Here is a 13,113-nt window from a genome sequence, read left to right on the forward strand (position 1 = left end):
ATAGATCTGCCATGACTCAGGCTAAATATGATAGAGAATCAATTAATGAATGGAATATAGATGGATTATCAGAATACCAAATAATAAATATGTTACAGGAAATGATTATGTCTTCATCAGCCCATAAGTCTAAAGGTAACACTGATCCAACTATAGCTCATATATTAATCTCAGGATTTACTGGTCAATTAAAAGGATGGTGGTATAACTATATTTCTTTAGAAGAAAGACAGAAAATATTAAATGCTACTAAAATTATAATTAAACAAGAAGGTCAACAACAAATACATACAACTGTACAAGATGCAGTTAATACATTAATTTTTGCAATTACTAAAACCTTTATAGGTGAACTGGAAGAATATTAAGCTAGGGCCTCTGAATTATTAACTAATTTGACTTGTCCAAAGTTACAAGATTTTAGGTGGTATAAGGATGTATTTCGTACAAAGGTATTTACTAGGCAAGATTGTAGTCATGCCTTTTGGAAAAAAAAGATTTATCGATGGATTACCTAAGTTATTTACTGAAAAGGTACGCTAGAGAATACGAGGATTATATGGTGGATTTATACCTTATGATACCCTCACATATGGAGAAATTATTAATCATGTTAATAATGAAGGTTTAGCTTTATATACGAATCTTAAGTTAAAGGCAAAAATGAAGAGTGAGTTCCATCAAAATAGAAAAAAATTAGGAAGTTTCTGCAGTCAGTATGGATATGAAAGGTTACATCCTCCTTTTGCTAGAAATAAGAGGAAACATAAGAAAAATCCCTATAGGAAACCTTTTAGAACCATGACTTTCCGAGACAAAACTCTTAAGGATAATAAACCCCTTCAAATAGCTAAGAAGAAAACAGTTAAAAGAAAAGGTAAAAGACAACAGTGTGTTACAAGTGTGGAAAGGTAGGACACTATAAGTCGCAGTGCAAGATGAGAGAAAAAATAAATAACTAGATATATCGGAAAAGTTAAAGCAGCAAATGATGAGTTTGCTTCTCACCGATATAGACACAGATTTAGAAATAAGTGATAACCCTGAAGATTTATATAAAATAGAATCTAGTTGTTCAAAAGATAGTTCAAGTGATAGAGATAACTGTGAATGCGATGGTCCCTATATTTGTAAGATAAATAGTATAAACATAATTACTAGAGAAACATATTTTCTTTTAGACTGTATAGATGAGATTGAAGATAAGGACGTTAAAAGGCAATATTTGTTAAAACTAAAGGATGTGATATCACACAAAGACGAAAAACAATAAGAGCCATATGAGTTAAAAGAAATATTTAATAGGTTCAATAGCAATAAAGAGAAACTTTCTCCTTGTTTAGCCGACCTACAAGGAGAAATTAAAATAGTTAAAAAAGAGATAGAAAAATTAAAGCAATAACATAATAAAATAAACAAGACATTATTCAATTACAAGTTAATAAAATTATAGATATTCAAGTAGAACCCTCAGAAAGTAAGAAAATAAATAATTTAGCTGAAATATTGTCTTATCATGAGTTTATTAATGAAATATCTAGCGTAAGCTTTCAGAAATGGATAGTTTTAGTTAAAATAGTAGTTAATAATAATTTTCATTTAACTACGACTGCATTAGTTGACTCTGGTGCAGATCAAAACTGTTTACAAGAAGGATTAATTCCAACCATATATTATGAAAAAACTAAAGAAAGGCTATATACAGCTGATGGTAGTAAGTTAAGAGTAAAATATAATTAACAAAAGTAAAAATATGTGCTGATGGTTTTTGTTTTAAAACGCCCTTTATTTTAGTTAAAAATCTCACTACAAGAGTAATACTAGGAACACCCTTTTTAGCTACTATCTATCCCTTTAAAGTAGATAATGAAGGATTAAAAACAAATATCTTAAATAATCAAATATGTTTTAAATTTATGCAACCAATTAAATAAAAGGATTTAAGTGCTATACATGATATTTCTATATATAAAGAAATAAACCTTATTGAACAAAAACAGAAACATATTAGTTATTTGAAACAAGAGATTAATAACATTAGAATTGAAAATCAATTACAACAAACTCACATACAACAAAAAAATTAAAGACTTTGAAGAACTTTTGAATAAAGAAGTATGTTCAAATATTCCGAATGCCTTTTGGTCTAGAAAGCAACATATAGTTCATTTACTTTATATAAAAGATTTTGATGAAAAAAATGTTCCAACTAAATCTAGAGCTATACAAATGAATAAACAATTACAAGAATATTGCTACAAAGAGATAAATGATTTATAGATAAAGGATTAATTAGAAAATCTAAATCTCCTTGGAGCTGTTCAGCTTTTTATGTCCAGAATGCGGCAGAAATAGAAAGAGGAGCACCTAGGTTAGTTATTAATTATAAACCTTTAAATAAAGTATTACAATGGATTAGGTACCCTATACCAAATAAAAGAGATTTGTTAAAAAGATTACATAGTGCAAATATATTTTCTAAATTTGATATGAAATCAGGTTTTTGGCAAATACAAATACATGAATCTGATAGATACAAAACTAACTTTAATGTTCCCTTTGGTCACTATTAGTGGAATGTTATGCCATTTGGTTTGAAAAATACCCCTTCTGAATTTCAAAATATTATGAATGATATTTTTAACAATTATCATGAGTTTTCAATAGTTTACATAGATGATGTGCTTATTTATTCAAATAATATTGATCAACACTTTTCTCATTTGAAAAAGTTTTATAATATAGTTAAGCAAAATGGTTTAGTTGTTTCTTCTTCAAAAGTTAAACTATTTCAAACTAAAATAAGATTTTTAGGACATGAAAATTTTCAAGGTACTATTAAACCCATTGACAGATCAATTAATTTTACTGAAAAGTTTCCAGACGAAATTATTGATAAAAATCAATTACAAAGATTTTTGGGATGTCTAAACTATGTTGTTGACTTCATGAAAAATATTCGAATCTTATGTCAACCACTGTTCAATAGGTTAAGGAAAAACTCTTCTCCCTGGTCTAAAAAACATACCCAGTTAGTTAAAGCCATAAAATCTAAAGATAAGAGTCTTCCTTGTTTTTCTATACCAAATCCCAATTCATTTGTTATAGTAGAAATAAACACCTCAGATATAGGCTATGGAGGTATTCCTAAACAAAAATTACCAAACCAATCTTTTGAATCCTTAATTAGGTACCATTCCGGAGCATGGAATGATACACAAAAAAATTATTCAACTATTAAAAAGGAATTGCTTTCAATAGTTTTATGTGTTACAAAGTTTGAAGATGATTTAATTAATAAAAAGCTCCTTTTACGAATTGATAGCTCAACAGCCAAAAATATTTTAGAAAAAGAATATAAAAAATATTGTTTCAAAGCAAATTTTCGCTAGATGGCAAGCCATTTTATCGTGTTTTGATTTTGAGGTTGAAGCCATTAAAGGCACTTGTAACTCTTTACCTAATTTTCTTACTCGCGAATTTTGCAGGGAAAAGATAGAAACAAATAAGTTTTTCTTTTTATCTGAAGAATTTGTTAAGCAAAACTTAATGGGCACTCCCATTAAGAATAAAATTACAAGAGAAAGTTATGGAAAAAAGAGTGTGAGTATTTCTTCTCAATTACCTGGCCCTTCATCAACTCAATTACCAATACCAGCTTTTACTTTAACTACTTCTGTTATAAATAAACCAACCAATTACCATGACGCCCTTACCGGTGCATCATCATCTTCCACAATTAGTTATCCTTATGTTAATAAGGATATAGAAATACCAATTTCCGACTTCGAAAGGAATATACTAAATGTTCAAATTTTTTAAAAGTCTCTCAAAATGTATTTCTTTCTAATTTTCATTTTGTTCCCGAGTCAATTTAAAAAAATAGAAAGTATGAGTTTATATTAGTTGATACAGACTCTATAATTCTGGAACATATTCATGATCTAGAATATGTTAATGGGTTTTATATTCAAAGGTTCAAATAAAAAATATTTTTTCTCTCTCTGACTGGAACCAGAATCGATAGATTGAGAGAAAATTCAGTCAAAACCTTATACCAAGTTCTTTCAACTATGAGGATTATAAAAAAGCTTGATATAATGCGTTTTATTTGAGAAATCATAATCATTCATGGTTATCATGATTCCACAAGGTTCAATTACAGAACTTTCTTATTGGTTTCAAGAATGGTTCAAGTATTTTGGATGTTTAATTAAAACTTTGCCTACAAAGATACTACAAGGCTTTGAACTCTATGAGAAGCAATTAACTAATTTCGGACAAGATAAGTTACTCTCATTTGTAGCTACTTTTGGAATTCCATGGATCTTATCCTGGAATTATCAAATTAAACAAGTTCAACCACTACCCTTTCATCCTATGCTCGTAAGAATTTTCAGTAACAAATGGTGGAAAGACTACAACTAAGCCCAAGCTTGTGTTCAAGCAGTTCAAAGATATTTCAGCTCTAAGAGACATCTACCTTTGGCGAAAAATCCAAAGAATCTAGATTTCTTAAACGGATAAGAGCAAATGGCAGGTTACTCTTGCCGCTGCCAATTCAATTGAAGAATTCAAGAAAACGCTACAAGATATAAATAGTCAAGTATCGTAAGATGACGAAGATGAAAATGAAGCTACTTCTAGCTACTCACCACTCCATAAAGACGATTGTTATAATATAAATCAGATAGATTAAAATCTATCCAGTTCAAATAAATATCAAATATGTTCAAGTAAAGTTGCTTGTTTTATCAGGCTCTTTCTATAACCTTATAAATATGTAAAGTTGTTTGTCTATATTAGACCTATCCAACTTTTGTCTGTATTAGGCTTATCAAGCTTTTGTCTGTATTAGGCCCTACCCTATTTGTCTATATTAGGCCTATATATCTTATGTAGATACGGTTTATCTTATTAGATTATAATTATCCGGACTTTAAATCAAATGAAGTCCATACTCTTTTATAAATAGTTAAGTACGTTATGAGAAAGGCAGAGGTTTTTAGAAGAAGCGTGCTTGTGCTATCTCTACCCTGCTCTTTCAAAAGCTTTGTGCGTTCTTTTCTTGTAAGTAATAAAGCTTTCTTTTGTACAATTGTCGTTTTACATCTATTTTAATTTAAATCACTTTTATTAAATTATTATTTTGCTTTAGTTAATTATTATTTAGTTTATTAACATGATCATTGATACTTATGTGTATCATATTACTTTGCATGGACTCTATTCCTCTTTCCATTTTAGTTTAACAATTACTGTCACTCCACAATTAAAATTATACATGCATCTCTTTCTCCGTCCCTCCACACTTCCAGTCACAACAAATTATCATAGAATGAGAACTAAATTCATACAGACCATAATAAAAAGTACCTCAACAAAAAAAAAAAAAAAATTTCAAGTTGTTATTATTATCATTGTTATTATTAAAGTTATTATTTCATATAGACTAACATGTTATTATTATTCTTATTATTCTTAAAGTTGTTGTTATATTATTAGTTATTAATTATTAATTAAAAGGTTGTAATTATATTTCAATATTATAGTAAGTGTAATAACAAAATATTATGTTTAAATTTAATATTTTTTTATTAGAGAATATGCTTAGTAGTTTATAATTAATTATGATTGTTGTAATCCTTAATCTATATACACTAGACTTCTAAGTATAAGTATACCAATATATATGATGATAGTAATAAAAAAATAAAAAGACATTTAACTAAAATTCAATTATAATTATATTTATAAATTCATTGATGATATTTTATAGTCATATTCTAATTTACTAAAAATCTATCTAGATTTCATATTTCACATGAGTCATATTTTAAATTAAGATCTACTTATAATTATCATTAGAAGTTTACTTGCAATGTTGATAAGTAGCTTTAAAATTTTTTAATTATAACATTATTAGCATTCTGTTCGATTGATAACTTTTTTTATTTTTAATAAATTTCATAATTACTAAACTATAAAACATTCAATTAAATTACTAAGACATGACATGAATATTATATATATAATTTTGTTTAATATATTTTACGAAAAAAATTCAATTTATTAAGAAATTATAATTTAATGTACATAATTTTATTAAAAGTTTACTTATGAATAAGATTATATTACTATCCAATAATATATTATTCATTAATAAATGTTTGAAGTATAAATTATTATAGTTGTCAATATATATATATATCTTTTGCGTATTTTTTTCACAAGAATGTTAAGTAACTTGGTGGTAAGGTAACTTAATTGATATATAAAGGTAATAGGTACAATATAGTTTATCAACATAATTGTGCTTTAGACCATATCAGGTACCGTTAATCGCCCATTTGAACCCAAATTCATTCTGAACCCTATGCGGATACTAAAATCACTACTTAAATCCATTCCAAACCTGTTTATACACTATCCAAACCTGCCAAAATCGGGTTGGATCGAGTCGGATACCTGCCGGGTCCGATTAAATTGCATCCCTAGTTTCACTCTTCTTCAACCTCAATCTCTTCTCTTCTCCAACCTCATTCTTTTCACTCATCTATTAGCTAAATGCATATTTTGGACGCTGTGCTTTAAAAATCTTGTGGCCCCTTATACTTTGTTGGGATCCTATAAGGTACTTCTAGTTATTTTTTTTCATATTTAATAAATACCCCACCATGCTAGAAGTGGTGCGTGAGTGACCACACGAGTGTTAGGAGAGCAAAAGCTCGTTTAATTGCCATAATGACACCTAGAATGTTTCAAATGTGGGAATTTTATTATTTGAAATTGTCAAAAGCTCAAGTTTTAGCCTCCCGTTTTTCTAGTCACCACCTCCTTCTCTTCTCTGCTCCTACATTCCTTCTATCTCTACCACCACCACCACCACCTCCGCCTTCCATTCTTCATATCACCCTATTTTTTTCTTCATTCTTAGTCATTTTTAAGTTTGGATTTAAAAGAATTTGTTAAAGGAAAAAACCACATAAACCCAGAAAACAACTTCCAAGAATAACTCAAAGATAGTCGCTTTGTTTCTTGTCCTTCATCACCCATACTTCCAAGCTATAAACATTTTTATTTCTCTTTTATTTTCTTAACTGGATTTTGTGCATAACTAGTTGCACAAAAAGTTTTCCATTTCTTTCTCATTGTTTTCTCTTCAAAACTCAGGACCAGAAACAGAGCTAGCATAGGACATAAGCTCTATAGAGAAAAATATATAAAAAAATAAAGAAAAAGGAGCAAGCTTTATTTATAAATGGTCCACTACCATCGTTACCATCAGTTAAAGAAAGTTGAACATCAAAATAGTGAAGAAGATGAAACTCTTGCTTTGGTTTGTGCAAACTCTAGTTACTATAAAAGAAAAAAGCCTACGCTTCTTTCCCTTCTCTTTAGACATGGGAGGGAAACTAATGTCCCTGTGCTGCTTGGTCCAATAAACTTTCTCTATCAAACAAAATAATAGTGGATTCAATGTTCCTGAGTAACTTATCCCAATGATAATAGTCCCATGAATTCAACTCCGGGAGTTATAAAGAAAATATATATAGGCTAGATGGAGATTTAAAGGGTTTTACAGTAGTTATACCTATTAGATGGAAGGTCAAAAGCTCATGGCATGTAACCACTTTAAATTTCTTGCAGCAATTTTCACTCAGTGGTTGGGCCAACGGTTTGCATTGAAAATAAAATTGAAATATTAGTCATAGATTTTTTTTTTTCCATGTTTTATATCATAAACCCTACATTCAGTATCAAACCAATAAGAATATGATCATTGGAGCAAGACCAGTTCTAATATAAGCTCTTTAAAATGTAAGCAGTTGCTTATTAGATAAAAAAGATTCACATAAAAGAAACAACATATTCATAGAAGGATTGGATACTTGAATGCCATATTTAGAGAATTTTATGTGTTAATGAGTTAGTTGCAGATAAAAACAAAAACAAAAAATTGGAAAGTCCAAATTGGAGGGAAAAAAACCATCTAATATAACGTGGCATATGATGTGTTTCTCTCTCTCACATGTCATTACATTTTTGCCATGTCATTCTATTTGAGTTGCACGCGCTTCATTTGCCAGAATAGATATCTATTAAACATGAAAAAAATAAATAGAAGTACCTTATAAGACCCCACAAAGTATAAGGGGCTATAAGGTTTTTTAAAAAAGTATAGGGTCCAAAATGTGTATTTGGCCCCTATCTATTTAACCGATTAGTACATCTTTCTTCCAAATTGAAGTAATGAACTTAAATTTATAGTGGAGATTTTTCTTCATCGATAAAAATCTAGACACTTCAATTAGTGTCAATGCAAATCAAAGGTAAGGATTGTTTAAGCACTTCTTAATTTTCATTTTGCCTCAAAAATATTTAAGTTTGGTTGGGTATTTTGTGAGATTGAAGACCAAATACATAGATCGCCTCCTGAACTTTCAAAGAAAAATCCTACGGCACCTTTAATTTTGCGAGGGACCACTTATGCACTTGAAGTTCACTTTTTTGCATCATTCGTACACCTCTCCATGCTGGCAAACGAGAGCATGTAGTCAATCACAGGTAAGAGCGTGAAGTACATAAATTTATGCCAACACGGAAAAATCTTGTCCACTATGGCGTAAACGATGTCATTTGTGGTTTATCTAGCTACAAACACTCATTTTCACTATATTTAGCTTCTTTAAAGCTGTTTAAATTGCAGACGAACAAGTTTGCGAGAATTTGTTAAACTTAACCCGTTACCTTTTACTCTGTCCTTCCCTAATGAGGCCGCCATACAAGATTAACATTCTAAACCATCACCTCTCTTTCTGTGTGTAATCTCAATTTATCGATTTCCACAGAAATTTTCTTATGAGCTTTTGTAGGCAAATCTGAATTTATTTGTATGATGAAAATTTGAATGCATACCTACCTAGTTTCTTCAATTCTACAAGATTTTAATAAACATGTTTAGCTGAGCTAGTAAATACTTTTGTCTTTGTTTTTTTCTTGACATTCTTGAGAAACATAAGAAATGAAATCCAAGAAACTTGATGGAAAGTTTCATTTTATGGTAAACTTGAAATTTTGTTGTAACTGAATAGGAAAATTGATGAGTAAGATATTATTGCAATTTTGAAGATAAGCCACCAAGCAAAACCCACTCCACATTGAATTGCTAATTTTGCTAATGCTTTCTTGATAATTGTAGGGATTATTGTTATTTGTCCTCTATGAATAGTCCTTAACCTCTTCTTAGGAAAACTCCTTTTAACTGTAAATTCTCCAACGAAAATGATTTCATTTCAGGTGAAAGGAATTTTTTTATAAAGAAAATTTTTTGAACCTTAAGGGTGAACTTGAGATGATAAAAGTTGCTAACAAAGAACAACTTCATGAGGAGAAGAATGACTCAAAGTAAATGAAGAAGAGAGGGCTAATGTGGCAATAAAAATTGCATATATGGCAATAAAATGGACCCATGTTCAATTACTTATCCATGTCGGCATGTTTGTGCTTCATGTGCGAGCTCAGAACATAAATGATGAAAAAAAATGAACTTCAAATGCATAAGTGGTCCCCGCAAAGTTAAGGGTACCATATGATTTTTTTTAAAAAAAAAAAAAATTCAAGGGGCAATCTATGTATTTGGCTTGAGATTGAACGATAAATGTCAAAACTCAGAATCACTGTGTATGGAGGTTGACAGTGAGTTTCAAAGCTGTTTTCCGGCAAAGTAGCTCACTGTCAATAGAAATTGGAGTTGGATTTGAGACTGGTTTTGCTAAATTTGGTGAAGTTTGAGAAAAAAATGGCTTCTTTACTGGCAAATCAACATATTATAAATAAAATCATATTTATTGTAATTGTAAAGACCAATTAAGTAAATACACAACCAAAGATTCTTGTTGAGCCAAAATCAATTTGAGCCATTTAGCGTTGCTCATAAGTTTATTAGTTAGTTAATATGTGTGTGTTATATATTAATGCTAAAATTGAAATAACGTTAATTAAAGCATCCATTTTATTTATAGAGTTAAATTTTATTAATGTCAAAATAATTCTTTTTTAATTATATGTTTTTGACCACAAGAACATGATTATTATTTTATATAAAATAAATATAACTATTATTTATTATCGACTTTCATATCATTATTGTATTCAAGATAAATTAGGGAATATAAGTATGATTAAATTTTTAATTTGGAACTTATTTTAACTATAATTTACAAAATTCAATTAAATTATATATTTTATATTACAATATAATTTATCCTACAAATAAATTTTAATTGAAATTCATTTATAACTAAATTCTGCATGTTGAATTTTGTTGCATTGGAGTGTTAAAATTTGGTATAACTTAGAGGAATTTCGTAAGCGTTGTATCTTGTAAAAACCTTTTGCAATAGAATAATTTCAATTGACTTATATTTTTTTAATTAAGAATTATTTTATTCAATTAAAAAAAAAAAAAAAGGATAGGACAGGGATGTAAATTGACTTAAATGTCGAGGCGTTTTGGTAATTCTAAGTCCAGTTTCGGGTTAATAAAAAATTGGAAAAAAAATTCATATATATATAATGTCTTTTTGCTCTTCACATAAACGCTGAACGGCCTAACCCTAACCCACTGAGACGAAGCTAGCTGGCGGCGAGAGTTTCTGAGGAGGACGAGAAGGAAGAAGCTTAAAAATGGTAAAATTGCTTAATCTCTAGCTTCTCTAATGTACGATTAAATCAGTGTCAATGGCGGTTTTTAGTGGAAATGAATATTTATTTTGTCTGATCTTGTTGATTAGTGTGAGAGAAAGAGAGATTCTATAGTATCTTATTTTCCTTCGATATTATAAAGGAGCAAATTGAAGGGGTGTAACAATCTCTGCTCTTGTTTCGGTGTTTACGATGGGGTACCCTTGTTCTGCATTATATGCATTTGAGTGTTGAAGAAGTCTTTTTTGGATCTAGAGAAGATTTGTTCTGTGGATTTTGAGAATTCAAAAATTTCTTTTCTATCGTATGACATTATAGTTCTGCTTTTAGACTTATACGACCCTAAACAAAACTGATTCTTGTTATAGAGGGTGCTCCTTTTTGTTCCTACTTGGTGCTGTCGAACCCTTTAATCGATTCTTCTTTGCAGGTTATAGAAATAGAATCACAGTGTTTGTCTTATTTGTTATATACTTGTACTGTCGTTTCTGTTGCTTTGAATAGAAGTATTATATGTATAAACTGCTAGAGTTCTTTCATTCTGTTTTTTATTTACTATTTTTCTGGTGCATTACAGGCAAGAGGGTTGAAGAAACACTTGAAGAGGCTTAATGCCCCGAAACATTGGATGCTTGACAAACTTGGTGGTGCATTTGTATGTTACTAATCTTTGACTTATTGTTTTTATGTTATGTGTTCCTTTGTTACTGCACCCTGGCTCCTTACTGTTGATTTTTTTTGTCTTGCATTGTGGCATTAGGCGCCCAAACCATCATCTGGACCTCATAAGTCCAGGGAGTGCTTGCCTTTGATCCTTATTCTGCGCAACAGGCTGAAGTATGCTCTCACATATCGTGAAGTCATCGCTATTCTGATGCAACGACATGTTCTTGTTGATGGGAAGGTTAGGACGGATAAAACATACCCTGCTGGTTTCATGGGTATGTGAGCTTACCCTTTATTGCTTTTAAGTTTTCTTTTATTTTTGTTTGCTTATTATTTTAATGGATTTAATGTTCTAAATGTGAGTAGATTTTATTTATCTTTCCCTTTGAAGTGGGTGCTTCCAAAAGGCCTCTGTAACTAAATTCTGCGTTTGCCAAATGCAATCTGATGTGGATTTTTTTACATCTCTGTTCTTGTTATCATAATGTTATCCGTAATTAAGATTACACCCCTGTGCTTAGCTTGTACATGATCCTCTTTGGCATTTTACTGCCTTGCGTGATGCAATCTCTGTTTGTAATATATACTTTGATATTTGTTTAACAGATGTTGTGTCGATTCCGAAGACAAATGAGAACTTCCGTCTCCTGTATGACACTAAAGGCCGCTTCCGTCTCCACTCCATTAGAGATGATGAGGCAAAGGTTTGTCTGATTCTTCTGCTTAAGGCTTAAGTTTTGTGCTCCGTTGTTTTTTTCAGTTAATGTGTAATGTCTGTCTTGGCACTAATCTGATGGAAACAATGTTAGTTGTGTTAGTTCTGTAGTGATTTCTCTTGTATGGCATATGACGTGTGATTTTAATTGCATTGATTCATACAGTTTAAGCTTTGCAAGGTCCGATCTGTTCAATTTGGCCAAAAGGGCATCCCTTACTTGAACACCTATGATGGCCGCACTATTCGCTACCCAGATCCTCTAATCAAGGCTAATGACACCATCAAGCTAGACCTTGAGAGCAACAAAATAACTGACTTCATCAAGTTTGATGTTGGAAACGTTGTCATGGTCACTGGAGGTAGGAATAGGGGGCGAGTTGGAGTCATTAAAAATAGGGAGAAGCATAAGGGGAGTTTCGAGACTATTCATATCCAAGATGCAACTGGCCATGAGTTTGCCACCCGGTTGGGCAATGTGTTCACCATCGGAAAGGGGACCAAACCATGGGTTTCTCTTCCCAAAGGCAAGGGTATCAAGCTCTCGATCATCGAGGAGGCAAGAAAGAGGCTCGCAACTGCTCAGACTGTTGCATGATAGTGTTTTGAAATGTTTATCGGAGTAATTTTGGTAGCATTTTTAAACTTTTATTCGAGCGTTTTATGCTAGAGCTTATTATTGACCTTGACTGCAATATTGCTTCACATTTTAAGCTTAAGGTTTTTGAAGGGATTGATTAAAATATAAGAAATTAAGACCGTTTCTTTTTTCATGGTCATGTTATTATAGTGTTTGCTGCCTGTCATACAATTGAGTCGATAAAGCTCATATGATAGGGGTTCTGGAAATCTTATGTTTGCTTACATGATGCGTTTGTGCTCCCTCTATTACTGTTATTTTGATTAAAAAATTTTAATAAATTTTGGTTGATGATTCTGTGTTTAGTTGGAAATAAGGAATGAAATAAAAATGTAGTACGGAAGGAAATAGAAAATATAATTCATTCCTGGGTGTTTAGTAACCA

General features: G+C 30.6%; 1 protein-coding gene across 1 annotated transcript; it reads left to right on the forward strand.

Moving 5' to 3' along the window:
* Positions 1–10,557: 10,557 nt before the first annotated feature.
* LOC105641015 (small ribosomal subunit protein eS4x) lies at positions 10,558–12,861 on the forward strand. The gene is made up of 5 exons (XM_012225457.4): positions 10,558–10,692; positions 11,285–11,362; positions 11,468–11,648; positions 11,980–12,077; positions 12,255–12,861. The coding sequence occupies exons 1-5, from the start codon at positions 10,690–10,692 to the stop codon at positions 12,684–12,686; spliced, it is 792 nt and encodes a 263-aa protein (XP_012080847.1). The 5' UTR covers positions 10,558–10,689; the 3' UTR covers positions 12,687–12,861.
* Positions 12,862–13,113: the final 252 nt, after the last annotated feature.

Source organism: Jatropha curcas, chromosome 7 (assembly GCF_041381405.1).
Source record: "Jatropha curcas cultivar XTBG-Jc1 chromosome 7, XTBG_Jcur_1.0, whole genome shotgun sequence".
In the NCBI taxonomy this organism is placed as follows: domain Eukaryota; kingdom Viridiplantae; phylum Streptophyta; class Magnoliopsida; order Malpighiales; family Euphorbiaceae; genus Jatropha; species Jatropha curcas.